The sequence below is a fragment of the Thalassophryne amazonica genome, chromosome 2 (genome assembly GCF_902500255.1).
Source record: "Thalassophryne amazonica chromosome 2, fThaAma1.1, whole genome shotgun sequence".
Lineage (NCBI taxonomy): Eukaryota > Metazoa > Chordata > Actinopteri > Batrachoidiformes > Batrachoididae > Thalassophryne > Thalassophryne amazonica.
The window spans coordinates 111,717,199-111,738,819 of NC_047104.1; the positions used below are offsets into that span (position 1 = coordinate 111,717,199).

General features: G+C 39.9%; 1 protein-coding gene across 1 annotated transcript in view; it reads right to left on the reverse strand.

Annotated features, from left to right (window-relative positions):
* Positions 1–2,694: 2,694 nt before the first annotated feature.
* Positions 2,695–21,621, reverse strand: part of mettl15 (methyltransferase like 15) — a 307,480-nt gene continuing 288,553 nt past the window's right edge. Inside the window, exons 5-6 of the mRNA XM_034191877.1 lie at positions 16,483–16,661; positions 2,695–3,589 (exon numbers count right to left, since the gene is read on the reverse strand). Coding sequence (XP_034047768.1) covers positions 3,159–3,589; positions 16,483–16,661 — 610 coding nt within the window. The 3' untranslated portion in view covers positions 2,695–3,158. The remainder of the gene's footprint in view (positions 3,590–16,482; positions 16,662–21,621) is intronic.

Genomic DNA, 21,621 nt, shown 5'->3' on the forward strand with positions numbered 1-21,621 from the left:
ATTTAGACTGGTTTGTGAACAATATTTGAGAGAAATGGTGATATTGTGTATGTGGAAAAAGTTTTAGATCTTTGAGTCCATCTCATACAAAATGGGAGCAAAACCAAAAGTGTTGCATTTATATTTTTGTTGAGTTACAACTGGAAGTAGGTGAGAGTGCAAAAATTATTCTTTAGATTGAGCCTACACTAATCACACATGAGGAGGTCCCGTATAATTGGTCTTAAATAAAGATTCTTCTCCACAGTGCTGTGTAAGTGTGTGCTGACATTTTTACAGTCTTTGGCTCTGCACACTGCATTGATTCACGCAGATTTTTACGCCTTCAGAACTGTACGTTGTCATACTGCATTCTGCTTTGCATGTCAGGTCTGGGAGCATGCACGGGTGCTACGTGCCACCGCATCCACCACACCATGGAACCGCCTAGGGTCCTGGACAGCAGCCACCCAGACAGACAACCAGTCCATCTCCACCTCTTGAAAGTTATCTATGTGCAGCATGCAGGTGAAACGTGGGCACCTCTTTGGCATTCTCCAGCCACCGGGGTCCTCAACAGTGAGGCAGCTTGATCACATACAGGGAAATACTCCACATGACCAAAATGCTGTATTAGACATTCCATAACCGTGCAGATGATGCTCCTCCAAGACTCCTTAAGTGTTTGTTTGAAGTCATTCCATCCCCTTGATTGATCCTAGATTGTGGGAGGAAACTGGAGTGCCCAGAGAGAACATGAAAACTCCACACAGAAAGGGCAGGAAGCAATCCCACAACCTTCACTGCTAACTATTAAACCACCACGCCATGGATCCACACCAGCATCATGTCTGTTACTCTGTTAATTAGCTGGTGAGAATTAGTGTCTGAGTTGTTTGGTCAATCAATTGTTCTGGCCTACTGATTTCTGCTCTGTCTCTCTTTTTCGAGGTGCTGTTAAGGATGTCTTCAGTGATGGCTGAAGTGAAGAGGATTGTCCACCTGGTGGTCCCCTGCCTGATCATGCTTGGGCCAAAGTCCCTCGACCATGTTAGTTTCCACTCATGGTGAACTATGGGTCATGCTGCCTGCTGGACCTTATCTGTGGGACTTTCTTTGTAGACATTTATTTCTGTTTGCATGTTTGCCAATTCTTTGTTGTATTTAGTTTAACTGATCTTTATTATTTTTAGTATCGCCAAATCAGTGGGTCACCCCTTTGAGTCTGGTCTGCTTGAGATTCCTTCCTCACAAATGCCCGAGGGAGTTTTTCCTTCGGACTCTTGCCTATGTGCTTACTTGTGTGTGTATGTGTGTGTGTGTGTGGGGGGGGGGGGGGGGGGGTGTAAGGTTAGATGTTTCCGTAGTGAAGTGCGTTGGGGTGACTTATGGTGTGAGTCTGTGTTATATAATAAAACTGAATTGAATATGAAACATGACAAAATAACTTATACAAGGCACATATTGTAAAAAAAAAAAAATGGATAATGTGAGCTACTTGGTGGCTCATTATCAGACTCCTTTGTGTGATATTCAGTAAATTGCAAAAAAAAAAAGAAAAAAAAAAGAGAAAAAATTTCAATCAGTACAGCTACTTTTCTCAGAATTGATGCTTTTATTGCTTGCAAACAATGTTTTCTTTGCATATTATCATTACCCACAGCCAGCATTCAATACAAACTACAGCATACCTCCACTCCTGCTGTTCTGGGTTGAACCCAGTATGCCAGGTGACCGTAGCAGGCATAGTCACCTGACATTTTGAAGTTGGAGCACATACTCTGACCTTAGAGCCAAAAAACAAATGCTTATAATACATGATCAAAAATAGCTGAGTTAAAAAAAAAATCTACCAATTTTCAGGTAAAATGTTCTTAATCAAGGACAAGTAAGACCCGAATGCCTGCTATTTTGGTTCTTTGTCATGTAATGCCCTCCCTTAGTCCAACACTTACTCTTTTAAAGGAGACATTTCACAGTTTTCATGCAGGAACTAACCAGCTAATTAATGTTATTCAATGAGGCAATAAGAAAGAGTAAATGGCTTCTTGTTGCCAAAAAACAGGCAAAAATGCCATTCGAGGTGTTCAGTTTCACAGACTGTTTCAATATGGAGCTAAATGTCTGCACGGTTCAGGGTCTTACAAAATGAGCCCAAGCTCCTTATTGCCCCATCCAATGAAATTAATTAGACAGTTAGCTTCTGCTTGCTCGCGGACTTGTTTGTGCCCTACATTAAAGATATGCTAATTATCAGCATTTTTGTCCCAAGTGAAAAGATGATCCCAAAATCATCCACGGTTGAAGAAAAAAAAATCAAACCTGCTTTAATTTGATATCAGATGTAACAAGAGCAATCACAGATTTCTGACATCCGCCAATCCGGAACTGGGTGTCCTCCAATATTCAGTGTGGAGTCTTCCATGCCCTAATATCTATCTGTGGTGCAAATTTGGTAAGAAACCGTGAAGTAGTTTTGATGTAATCCTTCAAAGCATATATAAAGTGAAATCTTAAACCACAATCCGTAGTCAGATCCAGATCACTTCCAAAATTTAATGGAGTCTTCCATGACCTATTATGTATTCATGGTGAAAATCTGGTGAGAATCCATGAAATAGTTTTGACGTAATCCTTCAAAGCCTATATAAAGTGAAACCTGATCCAGAATCCGGATTCGCATCCAGGTCACCTTCAAAATTTAATGGAGTCGTCCATAGCCTAATACGTATCTGTGTTGAAAATAAATAAACGCAGATGATTTTATTACTTCCTTGGCACATATAATGATGACTCCCAGTGGCAGGAAATGGTATAAGCATTCAAGGGAATGCGCTATTTCGAAACAGCGGAAATCAAATAGTGAAACATAAAAATGTTTCTCGAAGCCAAAACTCAAGTCTATAAAAAATATCAAATCAACTCTGTAATGTTTAAGTAATGCCACTGCCACATCACTTCTATTCTAACCCTGAGAGGGGTACGTGCAAACCTGACCGAAGGCTTTAATTCTCCGTCACATTGTCCCATTTTTGAATGCATAGTTTTTCTGTTCTGCTCCACTTCACTGGCCATAATGGAGTCAAATGTGTTTGATGGAACACATGAAGAAGCCTTTAAACCCTTCTGTTTAAATTCCAAGTTGCTTCACAAAAAGAAATCATCTTATGTTAAAATAATTAGCATCGGAGTGCTGCCCTGAGTTTTGCAGAGCGAGCTCGAGGGTTGTCATTTACATCGTCCTTTCCTGGTGTGGCAACTTTTTTTTGTAGAGGTAACCAGTAAACAGTCGTGCTGTCTCCTTTTTCTGGCTTTTCTTTCCCCTTCTCTGGGAACTGTTTCCTCTTGCCGAAGTAACAGTGATCCAAATCGGACACGTCTTCGCCCCGGAGGAAACGTTTGACAAGTCTGTCTTCCAATGAATGAAATGTGATGACACACAGACGTCCTCCAGGTTTCACTGCAGCCTGGGTGGCAAGCAGGCCGGCATGGAGCTCCTTCAATTCATCGTTCACAAAGATACGCAGCGCCTGGAAAGTTTTGGTGGCCACATGGGCGGGTCGGTTCAGTCGGTCCTTGCGTGCATAGCTAACAGCAGCAGGAAGGGATCCTAGAGACAAAATAAAAGGTCAAAAAATGTGGGTTTTGAAATTTGTTTTCTTCATTAATGTCAGAGAAAGACCACATTTGAAATTTATAAGTATTAAAAAAGAAAGAAAATCAAATGTTGCAGGTAGTCTTTTTATTACCAAAGGCCATCAAATATGGCCATCGGGTATTGCAAAGGCTTTTCGTCTGTCCATCTGTCTGTCTGTGCTCAGCATAAGTCCAGTTCTATTACTGCCAGACTCTTGAAATTCACAGGGAACATTCTTGGGACAAAGATATGTTCAAAGATGGCTAACCTTGATGTATTTTAAGAGGCTAAAAAAGTCACATTCTGTTTCAATCTGATCTGTTTTGCTTCTGAGTGATGCGGGTGACAGCCAATCACAGTAGAGCTGCACCGTGACATCAGTCATTAGTCTCTTCAAAACCGCTTCATTTTTCATGTTTATATACATGTTTCTCATATATTATGTAAAAGCTAGCAAGAAATAAACACTTCTAAAACTGAAAACGCTGTTTTTGGAACCTAATAACACCTCTGGACTTATTTACAAGACATTTCACTGAGGTTAGCATGGTGACGTCACTTCCTAATGTAGCTACTTGCTAACAGCTTTGTTTCTGGTATATTATTTAAAAGCTAGCGTGAAATAAACACTTCTAAAACTGAAAACGGTGTTTTTGGAACCTAATAACACCTCTCAACTTATTTACAAGACATTTCACTGACATTACCATGGTGACATCACTTCCTAATGTTGCTACTTGCTAACAGCTTTGTTTCTGGTATACAACCCCTGGCAAAAATTATGGAATCACCGGCCTCTGAGGATGTTCATTCAGTTGTTTAATTTTGTGGAAAAAAAGCAGATCACAGACATGACACAAAACTAAAGTCATTTCAAATGGCAACTTTCTGGCTTTAAGAAACACTATAAGAAATCAAGAAAAAAGATTGTGACAGTCAGTAACTGTTACTTTTTTAGACCAAGCAGAGGAAAAAAAAATGGAATCACTCAATTCTGAGGAATAAATTATGGAATCACCCTGTAAATTTCCATTCCCCAAACTAAAACCTGCATCAAATCAGATCTGCTCGTTGACATTGACCCTATGCCATGACATTGATCCTATGTGTCTTTTTGCAAGGAACGTTTTCACAGTTTTTGCTCTATGGCAAGATGCATTATCATCTTGAAAAATGATTTCATCATCCCCAAACATCCTTTCAATTGTCCAAAATATCAACGTAAACTTGTGCATTTATTGATGATGTAATGACAGCCATCTCCCCAGTGCCTTTACCTGACATGCAGCCCCATATCATCAATGACTGTGGAAATTTAGATGTTCTCTTCAGGCAATCATCTTTATAAATCTCATTGGAACGGCACCAAACAAAAGTTCCAGCATCATCACCTTGCCCAATGCAGATTTGAGATTCATCACTGAATATCACTTTCATCCAGTCATCCACAGTCCACGATTGCTTTTCCTTAGCCCATTGTAACCTTGTTTATTCTGTTTAGGTGTTAATGAAGGCTTTCGTTTAGCTTTTCTGTATGTGTAATCCCATTTCTTTTAGGCGGTTTCTTACAGTTCAGTCATAGACGTTGACTCCAGTTTCCTCCCATTCTTTCCTCATTTGTTTTGTTGTGCATTTTTGGATTTTTGAGACATATTGCTTTAAGTTTTCTGTCTTGATGCTTTGATGTCTTCCTTGGTCTACCAGTATGTTTGCCTTTAACAACCTTCCCATGTTTTTTGTATTTGGTCCTGAGTTTAGACACAGCTGACTGTGAACAACCAACATCTTTTGCAACACTGCATGATGATTTACTCTCTTTTAAGAGTTTGATAATCCTCTCCTTTGTTTCAATTGACATCTCTCGTGTTGGAGCCATGATTCATGTCAGTCCACTTGGTGCAACAGCTCTCCAAGGTGTGATCACTCCTTTTTAGATGCAGACTAATGAGCAGATCTGATATGATGCAGGTGTTAGTTTTGGGAATGAAAATTTACAGGGTGATTCCATAATTTTTTCCTCAGAATTGAGTGATTCCATATTTTTTCCTCTGCTTGGTCTAAAAAAGTAACCGTTACTGACTGCCACAATCTTTTTTCTTGATTTCTTATAGTGTTTCTTAAAGCCAGAAAGTTGCCATTTGAAATTACTTTAGTTTTGTGTCATGTGTGTGATCTGCTTTTTTTCTACAAAATTAAACAACTGAATGAACATCCTCCGAGGCCGGTGATTCCATAGTTTTTGCCAGGGGTTGTATCATGTAAAAGCTAGCATGAAATAAACACAAAACTGAAAATGGTGTTTTTGTACCCTGATAACACCTCTGGAGTCATTTAGAAAACATGTTTGGACGTTAGCTTGCACATTAACTTTCGCTAACTCCCTATGGAATTAAATGTATCTCTTTAATAACTGCAAATGTACAGATGGTGATCTACAAATCTTCCTTGATTTGCACATCATGAACAAATGATTTGATTTGAACATGTACAAATTGTACACAAGACAATAGGATCTTAATAATTACTTAAAGCTAGGGTAGGTAACTCTGTTCAGAAACACTTTTTGTTATGTTGGGTGAAATGATCAGTCAATCCTAACAGTAGTCAATACTTTATGTCTTCAGAAAAAGGAAGGGGGAAAAAAAAAAATCAGACATCTGTAGCAGCTGTAGGATCGATAAAACTCTGACCAAGATAAGCCCTGCGGTGCGCTCTCCAAAAACCAATCAGATGCCTTCATGTCTAGTTCTTCCTGCTCGCGTCACCAGGCTCAACGTCCCCCTCTGTCCCTCCATGCGTGCACACTCATCTCGTTTCACCGAAGAAGTTCACTTCGGTACAACGGCAGAGGGAATACAGCTGAAACGACCACTTACACTGTTATGTTTAACGGCTCATCCCAATAGAAAGCCAAGGAAAAGAAAGCCGGAGGCAGAAAAGGCTGCGATGAAAAAGGCTCCGGATAAAGCAAGAGGTCAGATGACAGTCAACATCGGTGCGGCATTTTCTCAGTGGAAACTACTGAGGCAACTGAATGTTACTACTGTACTTTAAAAAAAATTACAACAATACAGTTTACTTAAGGCTCCCTGACACGAGCATGTCTTTGATTCACAGAATATACGCATGTTGTCGTTATGATCCCACCCGCTGTGTTCACAGCTGGACGTCGTTCTTTGTTCTACTGGCTGCCACGTGCTGGACACTGTGTATATAAAATAATTATTTTGTGTCGGATTAATCATTTTCTCTGCAAAATGGCTGTTGAAAATGGCTGTAAATGCTTCCTGAATCACAGAGGACCGCTCTAGCAACAAGCTGCATAAAGTATTTTGAGCCGTCGCAAAAAGGTAATTATTTGTCATGTTTACATTGTCATGGATTGATAAAACAGTTCCGTGTTCTTTCCTTCTTGTATGCAGCTGTCAAACTATGTTTATAACAGATTTAACTTCTTGTTATAATGTTCAGACAAGCTGTGCTCTGATGCGATCCGCTGACGGCACCATTCGCTGTTCACTTCTTCTTTACTCCACTTGACGAGCTGCACATCGTGTTGGTGATTAGATTGTGCCACATAGCACGACATTTATGCGTGAAAGATTTTTTGAACTTTTCAAAATTCTCTGTGCGCAATAGCACATGCCAGCGCCCTTCTTACGTCCTGTCTGCACCCGTTAAAGAAGAGTTTACTCTCCAGCACGACACAGGTCATGCTAGTGTGTGAATCAAAGTCATGCTTGTGTCAAGGGGCCTTTATAGGTGAACAAGACATGAGGTAGCTTAGTCGATGCTGAAATGGCTAAGTTGGCTCTCCTCTGCCCCGCTGAGTCCCACAGTCAGATGTGTGCTCAAGTTTGTGGGGGCGTGGTTTTGGACGGAGCACTGATTGGGTAGTGGGAGGGGTAGAACCTGGAGGAGGTGCTACTTTCAAATCTTCCTAGCTGTCTTGCTAGCTCTCCAGGACTAGCTTGCTTGCTAGCTCTCCAGGACAACTGCAAATTATAAAGAACACAATGCTCAGATGGCCGAGGGTATTTAGCATTGTGTTATATTTTTAAGTATGTTAAAGAAAGCAACAGACCTTCTCAGATTAAGAAAAACCTGATTACTTTGTCGATTTGCAGCTCAAAGCATTATTACATGAAGACAACAAACAGAATCGAATCAATCAAATGTTCTTGGAAAAACATAATTCACCTAAAATAATTTAGCTTTAGAGGTAAAGAGCAGTCATACAAGATATTTATTTAGGGCTCATGCTTGTAAATTATTTGACATTCAGTAACTTTGCATCATTACTGCAGCATTTTTATGTTAGTTTTTAGTACACATTCCATAATGCCTAAGATTTCTTTGCACAGAACGGAATCTTGAGCATTACAGAACTGTACTCACATTAATACAGATCCTCATAAAAACAAACTAAATAAACATGAATGCACAAAATATCAAACAGTATAAATAAATATACAGTTCAGTGAGCAAAACGCCCAATGCAATACTTTGATGTGATTTATTTTTAAATGGACATGATGTGCATCCATTCAACACTGTGCAGGTTTTCGCATTCACTTGCACTACGTTCCTTGTGCCTTGTTCTGCACAAACTCTGCCACATAACTGTTCACATGCTGGCAATAAAAAAAGAGAAGAAATTCTATTTCAGAGATTTACTTAGTCTTCCATCCACAATATTTAACCAAACTCTGGAATAATTATGTGGCGTTCTGCTGACATAATGCTCAGCTCTGTACAGCATGCACATCCCACACAACATGTGCCATTGTGTGTTTATATGTATGACAGCATCACCCAGCAGTCTGTCTAGTGTAATAAGTTAACATTAAGGTTGCAAACTTGCAAAACACTGACACAATCAGCAGCTGCTTCAGTTCTTTTGACACTGATAAATCATGTTACATGTGCAATCTTCATGTTCCCTCCCAGAATTTTGGGCACTCGGGTAGACAATCTTAAATGGACAATACGGGCTAATCTGCACATTTGATAGATGCAGTCCTCCTTGTGCACTGTTAGTAACTCAGCATGCACATGTATTTGTGAGTACAATGATGTTTTCGCATGTTTTTGCACACGCAACCCAAATCAGGCCGGTGTCGCCAACCGAACGGTCTCCCCTAAAAATCAGTCCGCCCTGCCTTCACTGCGCATGTGTCATTACTGTGCGTCAGCCGCATTTCACTGATTATTGCCTTGTTTCTGCTTAAAACTGCACTCCAGTCATCATCTATCTAAGCGTCAGATTTCTGAAGTTTTTGTACAACAATCATTTCCACAAATTCAGCATTATATCATAATAAAAGATGGAGGAAGCGATCAGAGGGCAGCAGCAAGACGAGCTGCTGTGTTCACTGCGCCTCCGTCATTTTCAAAGCGTCAGCTGCGACTCACTGATTATCGCCTCGTTTTGGCTTAAAAAGGCCTTGTTAAATGGACTGCATTTATATCGCGCTTTTCCATCTGCATCAGACGCTCAAAGCGCTTTACACATCAATGCCTCACATTCACCCCGATGTCAGGCTGCTGCCATTCAAGGCGCCCACCAGACACCGGGAGCAACTAGGGGATTAAGGACCTTGCCCAACGGCCCTTAGTGAATTTTCCAGTCAGACTAGGATTTGAACAGAGGATCCTCTGGTCTCAAACCTAAAGCTTTAACCACCTTTTGTTTCTGCTTAAAACTGACTTTAGAATGATTTAAGAGGTTTTACTTTGTCCTCTGATTATTAATAATCACATTATTCCCTTTGATCGCTTTGGGTGAAGAGAGTCAGACTCAGACAAGCTGCTGTAGTCCCAAATGACACATGCGCATTGAAGGAAGGGAGGACCAATTTTTAGGCGTTGGGGCGTGGAAACGCTCGGTCTGCAACAGCCTCATTCTGTACTGGCCGAGTCCACCCAGCTGAAAATTGCTACCAGGCTTAGCTGGGGAAGTAACTTGAGATGAACTGGTGTCTTATCCAGGAGGAGTTGTAGAATCTCATCAGCTACATCTATAAAATGATGAGAGAAGCACAGGCACTAAAGGACCTCACAGCCTACAGAGGACTTCTTTTTTGTTGTCTTCAAGAGACAGAGTCCGCCTATATGTTTGTAAATTCTTCTACTCTTATGCATCGTCCTGTGCCCAACCTTCTTATGTGTTCACCACATCCATTTCCATCCTTTTTGCAAAATCCAGCACATCCTCACCAGCACCCTTGGCTAGACTCATCTAACTCACTCCATGTACCTTTCTTCTCCATCTCACAACCCACTTTCGGGACATATGCACTGATGACATTCATCATTAGCTCTTCAATTTTCAGCTTCAAACTCATTCCTCAGTCAGACATACTCTTCTTTCAAGATTATCCCTACAACATTCCTCCTCCCATCCACATGATGGCAGAACAGTCTGAAGAACTGCCCCTCATCTTACTTCCATTCCACCTATCCACAGTATGTCTGCATTAATCCTCTCTATCATATCAGGTAGCTCTCTCCTTTTACCAGCATTCAGTGTTTGGGTTCTCACCACATTAGTTTATCATCCTTGACATCAGAGAAAAGTGATGAGGGAGGGCAGATTTCTTTTTATTATTATTATTTTTAAATTAAAAACAGAGAACAAACAATACATTAAAATTTTGAGGCTGGGAAATGAACAGTGACAAAACCAGCCTCACAGCTCTGCAATAGCAATTGATATTGATTAAAATCCACAAAAATATGTACGTAATACCAGAAGTATCCTACAAAAAATCTCGTGGGGCGAGTCTACGGAGCGCGAGTGCTTTTTGGCACTGATGAGTCGCCATAGAGAAGACTCAAACGAGGAAAAACTCACCTTTCAACCATTGTGCTTAGCATCCAAGCTACCTCCACTGTCCAGCATACTGGCTGTAAATGTCGCTCTTGGTCGCCTCGGGGGGATCACTCAGTCTGTACCATGGCTTCAGCTTCTTGGTTTTGTTGGCAATCTGTATCACAATAAACGGCATCGTCCTCGCGTCTGTGGTTGTCAATGACAAGTGGTAAGTTCCGGGTCTGGCTTGGTAAATGTCCGCTGTCTTTGGCGAAAGCATACTTGCCACCTAGCGGATGTGTTGGTACTTGCACCAGCTGTACCACTGTCAATAAAATTTGCCCAAAAAAGAAAAAAAATTTGATGTGGGCCTATTTTGGCATGCAGGCAGGGATGATAAACTTTTTTTTTTTTTTTTTTTTTTTTTTTTTTTTTAAATGGGGCCTTATCTGAGCTTGGAACAAACACTTGTGCACCTCCCCACACACACACCAGTGGCTGAGTTCATTAGTTGATTACAACATGAAAATATGAAGCTTTATACAGTATGTTATTCCCTACAACCCCAACAAAATTTACTGGAAAACTGCCAGGAGCATTTTGTGATCACCTTTTCAGTCATCAATAGTCAACGCAACAGTCAGCATGACTCCAAGGTGCACAAGGAATTGACACGATTTGTTTTATTTAACTATGTGATGAATTACTAAGTATCCATCTGGCACTAGCAGAGACAAAATGGCAAAGAACAATTAGAGAGTTAAATGAAGGTAAAGAGAAACTGCAATAAATGGAGAGAAGTTGAATGATATGGCATTTCTTTCCTCCTGCACTAAACAGCCCAAGGTGTGACTCACACTGCAATCAATACAATGCCTGCGCAGCACGGACCAGCCCTGGGCCGGCTTCACCAACCTCCGTGCTCCCTGCAGTACCGCTTGAAAAGGTTGTATTAGCAGAAATCAGGGAGAAAAGACAAGATTATCTTTAGGGAAAAGAAAATAACACATAAAAGGAACCACCAAAAATATTGTTACACAGCATGAATGGCAGTTTTGTTTTGTTTTTAAAGGGTCTTGCTGTGTATACTTTAAGATTAAACAGCTCCTTTCTAAGTCATTAAATGTGACGTGTGGGGCATTTAGCAAGTTGACTAGAAAACAAGTGATGGCCAGAATTCTGTTTGTGGCTCAGCATATCCATGTAGTTTTTGTGATATAATAAGCTAAGCTCAAAAGATATAAAAGGGGGGAAAAAAAATCAGATATAAAGGCAGAAATGCGTAACTAACAAATTTTAAGTGATAGTCCTTATACCAAAGATGTCTGTTCACTACATTTTCAACTATCTTGTCTATAAACAAATATAACTGCTGCATTACAGTATTGGTATATGGAAGTAACATATACACTCAAACCCAAATTCTACAGCAAACTATATATGGTTTTGGAGAGCCATACATTAGCATAACACAAAAAGTGAATAAAAACTATATCTGCAAAATAAAAAAAATATGATGATGCTTTTGTCCTCAAGTAGAAGGTTTTGAAGGTGAAAAAGATCTACAAAAATTACAGCACATATTTATAACTTGTGTTTGAGGGATAGTGTATGTTTTATTCAGTGGCGGCTGGCTTTTGGGAAAGCAACCAAATTCCAACATACAGTATCCTCATATATGTTGTCCACTGCGGCTGATGCTGCTGAATGTGTCTGGTTCATTTCATGTGCACATCTGGTGGCCCACAAATCACAGCGCAAGGCTGTACACAGCTGCATATTCGGTATGTAGGGCTGGTCAATCCTCAAAAACGCATTGATTGGGTGGAGATTTGTGTCAATCATATTCAACTCTTGAAGTACATATGCTTTGTACAGGTGATGCACTACTTCAGGGGCAGGACTTCTTTGCCAAAAGACTCTGATTGACTGTGGGCAGTTTGAGGTGAAACTCTAAACACCGGGCTAGTTGTGTTTTATGTTTCCTAACTTATTTAGCTGGTCCTATGACTTATATTTTAAATTGACAAATATATTAAAAAATACTGCATTATCATCTGTGGCCACATCATGGCACCATCTACATGTGTGGCAAGCCGATCCTGCAGAGTTGCACTCTGGAGAAGACGGTGGTGGTAGCGCATCATTAAGCTGGTTGCTAAATGCTGTAAATCAAGGTGACGAGGATCTTCATGAGAAGAACATGCTGTGTCTTAGAGAACAAACAAAATTAATAAATCATGCTCTCATACTGAAAGGCTATAGTCTTGAAGAAAGCGGGAATAACCTAACCTTTACACTGCACTCCACTTGTTTGCATTTTGTGGGACAGCTAGAACAGCAACAGGAAGGACACCTTGGCTAATGTAAGGCTAACTATGTTTTAAAAATGTATATGTGTTTTAACACTTTTTAAACATTTAAATTACAACTTCATTGGAATTGGGATTGCAGGCATTCCTTTCAAAATGACCAAATATTTGCACAAAAACAATAAAGTTTATCAGTTTGAACATTAAATATATTGTCTTTGTGGTGTATTCAATTGAATATAGGTTGAAGAGTATTTGCAAATCATTGTATTCTGTTTTTATTTACATTTTACACAACATCCCAACTTCATTGGAATTGGGGTTGCAAATGCACTCTAAACTAGAAAGCTCTAAACAGACGTTTTCTTCTCTTCAGTGGCAACAAGCAGCAGCTTACGATTGACTAGTACAATAACATTAATTATCCCATTCATTGTTGTTTGCATTACAAATAAAAATGTGGCAATTAAATTCACTATACGTCTTGTTGCATGAAGTAGTACCACTACATTTTCAAAAACAAATGTGAGGTATTGACCAGTGTGACTTTTTTTCCTCCTCTTTCCGATGTATTTTTGGACAGATGTGATGAATACTCTGGTGCAAATTACAGTCCAGAAAAACAAGTCACTGTTTTCCTGTTTCAAAGACCGATCCTAAAAGCACAAACAAAAACAATTCTCGGAAATTTATACTTCTTGGATACTTACATATGTAACGTGTCCTTTTACTGAGTCACCAGATTTTATGAAACTATCAGGTAATGCTCTATTATTCACACTCAATGAAAACTTGACGTCAATGTTTGTTTAATATTTCAATGTGTTTGTACACTGGACAACTACAAAAAGGTTAAAGCCACAGGGAAGGAACAAAAATTCACCTTTGTGAACTTGTTATTAAATACATGTTAATTGTGCTGGTGGGTTTGTCATCAGCTTAGGAACTTGCAATCCTGCTGTTTCTGTAATTACTTCCACCAGAACAGTCATGTTTTGGTGCGTTTCTTGGATGGTGTGTCAGCAGGATTACTGAAAAATGAATGAACCAATTTTTTTAAAGAATCTTGTTGGAAAAAAGTGGAGTCTGGTAGGGAATACAAACCATTAAATTATGGATCACATCCAGGTAAAATTAAGAGCCAAGCCAGCAAACCAAATAAAAGAATAAAAACTATTATTACGAGATAAGGTGAGAGGAGGCTGGGTGTAATTATGTAAGCTAATGAGTACCTGCCAAAGTTTATACAATGCAAGTTGTATTATGAGAAAATTATTTTTAGATGAATTTTATCCTCTAACAAACAAAAAAAGGATGTTCTTATTTCCTTCATTCACATTTCAACTACAAATCAATACAAGAGCTAGGTAAACAAATTTAAACTGTTTACATTTTGTTTAACTTGGAAAAAAGCGGGTTTAGACCCCACACGGTAAGATTATAGTGCAAAATAACAGTAGGATATGAGTGCTGTTTTGCTGAAGCACATATGTAGTGTTTCATTTCAAACTAATAGTTCTTAATTATCAAATTAATAACACAAAATGATCACTTGTTGATGCATTTTAGTTTGATCTGATAGGTACAATAATTTTTTTTTCTGGAACATCTTTAGTGCAATTAAATAAATTAATAAATAAATACCCTTTTCTTATAACATTTATAAATAACACAAATATATATAACCACTCCCCCTAAAAACAGGTAAACAAACAAAAAAACAAACAAACAAGGTGCTTTGTATGTTCAAGGATTAAATATTTGAATCAAGTGTGTAGAAAACTAAAATGCAGAGATGACAGTAAAGCTACACACAAACCAACATTTCTCATCTACTGTTGTGTCCAAAATAAGAGCAGTGATTTTTTTTTTATTATTTTACAGTCAAATAATAAAAAAAAAACTCTAGTCTGATTACTGACTGAACACTATCAGCAAATGTCAATTATAACATGACAAGTAATATACGCTTTATAGAATCATTTCACTCATAGGTGACCCACTCAATATAATTAATAAATATAATGCCTCAAACCAATGATATGATTGTGTCTTTAAACAATATAACTGTCCACTTGGTTTTTAATTGAACATTACCATTAGGTACAGTCAAAAGGCCTATGGATTGTTACATGTATGGCTAATATAAGTTGTAGAAAAAAAAAAAACAATCACAACATTACCTGTACACCTATATAATTGTTATCACTTATGTTGTTATTATCATCATCATAATTATCATCGGACCCTGGTGGCCTGCAGGGCTGTGGGAGGGAAAGCTGGGAGTCTGGAGTGGGGTGCAAATTGGCCGATTTGTAAGCAACGACACTGCACTGTGATCGGACATAAAGTGTGGATTTCCCCCTAAGGTGTTCCTGGATGAATGAAATTTCTCCAAGGAGGCGCACGGGGCCCCCTGACTGACATGTGTGTGGGGGGTGGGGGGGGTGAAGCCCTCTGTGTCCCTGAGGAGTCAGCGTGGCTATGGAAGGGAAAGCTGGGATTCGGGGGTGGGGGGGTTTGGCCGATTTATAAAACGATGACGGTGCACTGTGATCGTACACAAAGTGTGAATTTTCCCCAAAGGTGTTCCTGAAGGAAAGTGAAACATAAGACCACGAATCATGAATATGTCCGAAACATAAGACAAATCGTGAAGAAATTCACATTTTGCGAGATGTGCGCCCACATTTTGTGAGATGTTCTTTCAGTATTCACGTTTTGCAATTCACGGTTTGTGGATAATTCATGATTTGCAGCAGATTCACATTTTGGGGGTTGACATACCCTTCTTACAGGTGGCCAGTGGCCTTACAGGAAAGTTAAATCGTCAAGCATTTTTCAGTCTACACAGTAGATGTTTGAGTTTAGAAAGAAAAATGCAGCCACTGCTATAACATTCTGTTATCATTACTTTCTGGAAAGTAACAACAAATTTGATACATTTTTCTTCATGTTTTGATTTGAAACAGAATCTGCAGTGTTCCCAATGCATTTGCATGTATGGAAATAAAAGCTATTATAAGGATTTTGAGCTTTACTGATGTTTTTTTAAACACACTGCTATTATTCTGAACAACCGTAAGTCATATTTTTTGCTGGAACTTTCTTATCTCCAGACTTTTCTTTTGGTTTGTTCTGAATAAACACTGGTGGTGATTCGCTATGCTCTTGAAAGGAGATCAGATTTCTGCTCTTACTCACAGCTGTTCTCCCATGGCGACACTGACGCACATACTGCTCTGTGCAATAACTACTGAAATGACATCTCAGTTATTTCAGCAGCTCAAATCTAAAGACACACAAAAAGCAATCAGTGAAGACAAACAACGTGTTACTGGCTTTCTGCATGATGGTGTGTGTGCATGTGGGTGTTTGCGTTTGTGTTAGGTGTGTGTGTCCACATCTGTGAGGGAACATGAGAAAAATGGGCTGAAATGAGAGGAAGAGAAGCAATTGAGCAGGGGCTAAGTGTATGTGGAATACTGTTTGTTTTCAATGCATCACTCCAAATTCTATTTCCGTCACCTCCAGCTCTGCCTTTGTCATCTTCATCTCTCAAAGGAAGCCGCGGCAGAGATGCAGCCAAAACATACGCAGGAAAGAGATCACAGTACATATAATTTTCTCAGACCAATACGCCCCACTGGAGCAGAGCTTTAATAACTCCATTAGTGATTTGTGCCCCCTTAAAGCCTCCAGAATACTGCAGGGAGTTCATCAGAATATCATCTTTCTACCTGCTACAATGCTGGCCAGCTGCTGTGTCCGGGTGATGGGGCTGACACGACGTGCCTCCACAATGGCTGAAGCTATTTTCCTGGCGTGTCTTTCCTCCCCGTATGTAGAGAGGATGGATGCGAGCGCCTGTTGATCTAAGGTATTCACAACGTCAGCAGCACAGGGCATGTTGGGGTACCTACGCACAAAAAAGGAGTCCAATTAAGCTGCTTGACGTCACGTTCTTGCTGACAATGGTGAGTCCTGACAATTCTGAGTTACAGCTGAAATTGTTTGGCTGACAGTTATGAATAAGACTGTGATGGAAACAAAAAAAGAAGTGCAATGAATGTGCGATAAATTGATCACTGTTGTTTTTCAAACATACAAGAGTCTTTAACTTCTATCAATATGAGTCCTTCAAATCTAGACTGGAAACATGTATGATGTTGTTTAAAATGATTCCCTTATTTGTTTTGGGATATAACAAAACAGTCTGTAGATTTTTTTTAACGTGCTATACAAATACATTTTATTATTGTTGTCACTGAAGTTGTTTTAAATTATTCCCTTGCTTGTTTGATTTATTGATATAGCAAAAGATCTAGATTTTTTTTTAATGGTCTATACAAATACATTTTATTATTATTGTCCTATTATTGTCCTTAATGTTGTTTTAAATGATTCCCTTACTTGTGTATCTTTGCCTTGTTTTGTTGATATTGTGAAGCAGTTTGTGCAAATTTTTTGAAGGTGCAAAGAAAAACAAACACCCAAAACATTTTATTGTTGCTGTTGTTGTTAGAGAGAAAGAGAGAGAGAGAGAGAGAGAGAGAGAGAGAGAGAAACAAAAAGCTGCATGTTATAGTCGGGACTGTAAAAATACCTCACCTGTAAAAGAAGTTTAACACCATTTCACATTTCATTTACACACAGAACACAATCATAATTTTATTTAAAACACACTTAAATAGTCATAATGAGCATTTTATTATTGTATACTGCTTAGTCAACTAGATGGAGCATCCTCCAATTTCGTTTTGTACTTAATTTATTATTAAAGTCCTGCTTCTTACAACACAACAATTCATCCAGGAGCCATCTGGATGGCAGATCCCCACCTCTCAGTTGTAACCATGCATCTGCTGAAGCCAGATGAAACATGGATGTCCCCTTGGCCTTCTGCAGCAGCTGTGGTCCTCAACACTGAGGTACCTATGTGTTGGATCATGCACATGTCCAAAATGTCATAGCTGATTCTCCCTCACAATATGAGTGATACTCCTTATTTGTGTCCCTCAGTAAATGTTTGTGTGATACAAATGAATTTCGATGGTACCCAAGGAGACCTAATACCAAAGATATCACGTTGACACCTCAGGTCACTGGTTAGCACCCAAATCTCAAACCCATGCATCAAGACAGGAAACACCAGGACCCTAAAGACATCACTTAATGTCAACGACTGTCACTGCTGAGGTCAGTGAATATCTCTACAAGTTCAACACTTTTGCCACATATACATACACTTGTGATGACTGAGTCCAGGAAGTAAAAGCCTGGATCTTAGTCTTCTTCCAGGAGAATCACAAACCCAGGCACTGTGACTCCTCACTCATCCCCTCACATGCTACAATCATGGTATCCATTTGTTCCGCAGCATGATCACTACATTGTCTGTGCAGGAGCCAGAACATTGCTCTGATGAACGCAGCTTTCACTGTGAAAAATTCAGATTTTCTGTCAATGTTTCATACAGAAAATTACCTATAGTACATGTGTATAGACTGGCCATGATGTCAAGTAACACCTTGGGGACCTCAGAAATTCTCACAATGTCCCAGACAGCAGCCTGTTCAACTGAACCAAATGCCTACAAAAATCAACATAGGTAACAAGAGGAGTATAAAACAGAGCAAATTAAAACTTATCTCAAAATGGGGTGGGGGTTGGGTGGATAAATTAAAAACTTTCCAGTTGATCTTGATGGCCATCAAAGTCTTCCATTATATCCAAGGAGCATGTTACAACATGTTGATAAAATACATCTCCTATCCATTGAGTTATCTTTGAGACAGGCATAAAGACAACATGACTTCCACTGCAATTCTGTAGATGTGCCAAAGCTGCACCTCCATGTCCCTTGGTTGGCTGGTGGAACTAACGGTGTTAGTTTTTCTGTCAAGTAGATTTATTGCAAAATGCCTCATCAAAAAAATTGTCAAAACTTTGGAGAAGTTTGAGACATATCTCTTTACAGACAATGACTCTCTCCTGGATCACATCTAAATTAACACCAACTAAAACATCCATGCATCCTCTTTGGCTCTAGAGCAGGGGTAGGCAACCTGTTCCAGAAAGAGCCATGAGGGTGCAGGTTTTCTTTGCAGCCGCTGACTCCACCAGGTGATTTTACTGATTAATATCACTTTGAGCAGGTTTCTGGAACAGGTTGCCTACCCCTGCTCTAGAGGAATTTTCGTCCTGTATCTGATCTTTGCAATTTGCTTAATCTATTTTGCATAATAGTGATGGGTAGCATTTTGTGAAAGTGCCAAGTCAATGGTTCTTGTGCTATATATTTATTTATTTTTATTTAGCACTGTTGTCGTGCGTTACCTGTGCTGCTCCACAGCCTGTCTAGTGGATTTTTATTTTGTTTTAGCACTGTTGTCGTGCGTTGCCTGTGCTGCTCCACAGCCTGTCCAGTGGATTTTTATTTTTATTTTATTTTATTTTTTAGCACTGTTGTTGTGCGTTACCTGTGCTGCTCCACAGCCTGTCTAGTGGATTTTTATTTTATTTTAGCACTGTTGTCGTGCGTTACCTGTGCTGCTCCACAGCCTGTCTAGTGTCGGATTCCCTGTTTGGGAATCCGCTAGCTTAGCATAGCTACTAGCTCTTAGCCGTTTTAGCATGGCGGCTTCTCCTGTCTCTCCCGCACTTTTCTGCTCTGGGTGTGAAATGTTTAGTTATTCCTCGGCCTCCTTTAGCAGTAACGGTACTTGTAATAAGTGTAGCTTATTCGTAGCTTTGGAGGCCAGGCTGGGCGAATTGGAGGCTCGGCTCCGCACCGTGGAAAATTCTACAGCTAGCCAGGCCCCTGTAGTCGGTGCGGACCAAGGTGGCTTAGCCGCCGTTAGTTCCCCCCTGGCAGACCCCGTGCAGTCGGGAAGGCAGGCTGACTGGGTGACTGTGAGGAAGAAGCGTAGCCCTAAACAGAAGCTCCGTGTACACCGTCAACCCGTTCACATCTCTAACCGTTTTTCCCCACTCGACGATACACTCGCCGAGGATCAAACTCTGGTTATTGGCGACTCTGTTTTGAGAAATGTGAAGTTAGCGACACCAGCAACCATTGTCAATTGTCTTCCGGGGGCCAGAGCAGGCGACATCGAAGGACATTTGAAACTGCTGGCTAAGGCTAAGCGTAAATTTGGTAAGATTGTAATTCACGTCGGCAGTAATGACACTCGGTTACGCCAATCGGAGGTCACTAAAATTAACATTGAATCGGTGTGTAACTTTGCAAAAACAATGTCGGACTCTGTTGTTTTCTCTGGGCCCCTCCCCAATCAGACCGGGAGTGACATGTTTAGCCGCATGTTCTCCCTGAATTGCTGGCTGTCTGAGTGGTGTCCAAAAAATGAGGTGGGCTTCATTGATAATTGGCAAAGCTTCTGGGGAAAACCTGGTCTTGTTAGGAGAGACGGCATCCATCCCACTTTAGAGGGAGCAGCTCTCATTTCTAGAAATCTGGCCAATTTTTTGGGATCCTCCAAACTGTGACTGTCTAGCGTTGGGACCAGGAGGCAGAGCTGTGGTCTTATACACCTCTCTGCAGCTTCTCTTCCCCTGCCATCCCCTCATTACCCCATCCCCGTAGAGACGGTGCCTGCTCCCAGACCACCAATAACTAGCAAAAATCTATTTAAGCATAAAAATTCAAAAAGAAAAAATAATATAGCACCTTCAATTGCACCACAGACTAAAACAGTTAAATGTGGTCTATTAAACATTAGGTCTCTTTCTTCTAAGTCCCTGTTGGTAAATGATATAATAATTGATCAACGTATTGATTTATTCTGCCTAACAGAAACTTGGTTACAGCAGGATGAATATGTTAGTTTAAATGAGTCAACACCCCCGAGTCACACTAACTGTCAGAATGCTCGTAGCACGGGCCGGGGCGGAGGATTAGCAGCAATCTTCCATTCCAGCTTATTAATTAATCAAAAACCTAGACAGAGCTTTAATTCATTTGAAAGCTTGTCTCTTAGTCTTGTCCATCCAAATTGGAAGTCCCAAAAACCAGTTTTATTTGTTATTATCTATCGTCCACCTGGTCGTTACTGTGAGTTTCTCTGTGAATTTTCAGACCTTTTGTCTGACTTAGTGCTTAGCTCAGATAAGATAATTATAGTGGGCGATTTTAACATCCACACAGATGCTGAGAATGACAGCCTCAACACTGCATTTAATCTATTATTAGACTCTATCGGCTTTGCTCAAAAAGTAAATGAGTCCACCCACCACTTTAATCATATTTTAGATCTTGTTCTGACTTATGGTATGGAAATAGAAGACTTAACAGTATTCCCTGAAAACTCCCTTTTGTCTGATCATTTTTTAATAACATTTACATTTACCCTGATGGACTACCCTGCAGTGGGGAATAAGTTTCATTACACTAGAAGTCTTTCAGAAAGCGCTGTAACTAGGTTTAAGGATATGATTCCTTCTTTATGTTCTCTAATGTCATATACCAACACAGAGCAGAGTAGCTACCTAAACTCTGTAAGGGAGTTAGAGTAGTTTTACATCCTCATTGAAGACAACTTTGGATGCTGTAGCTCCTCTGAAAAAGAGAGCTTTAAATCAGAAGTGTCTGACTCCGTGGTATAACTCACAAACTCGTAGCTTAAAGCAGATAACCCGTAAGTTGGAGAGGAAATGGCGTCTCACTAATTTAGAAGATCTTCACTTAGCCTGGAAAAAGAGTTTGTTGCTCTATAAGAAAGCCCTTCGTGAAGCTAGGACATCTTTCTACTCATCACTAATTGAAGAAAATAAGAACAACCCCAGGTTTCTTTTCAGCACTGTAGCCAGGCTGACAAAGAGTCAGAGCTCTATTGAGCTGAGTATTCCATTAACTTTAA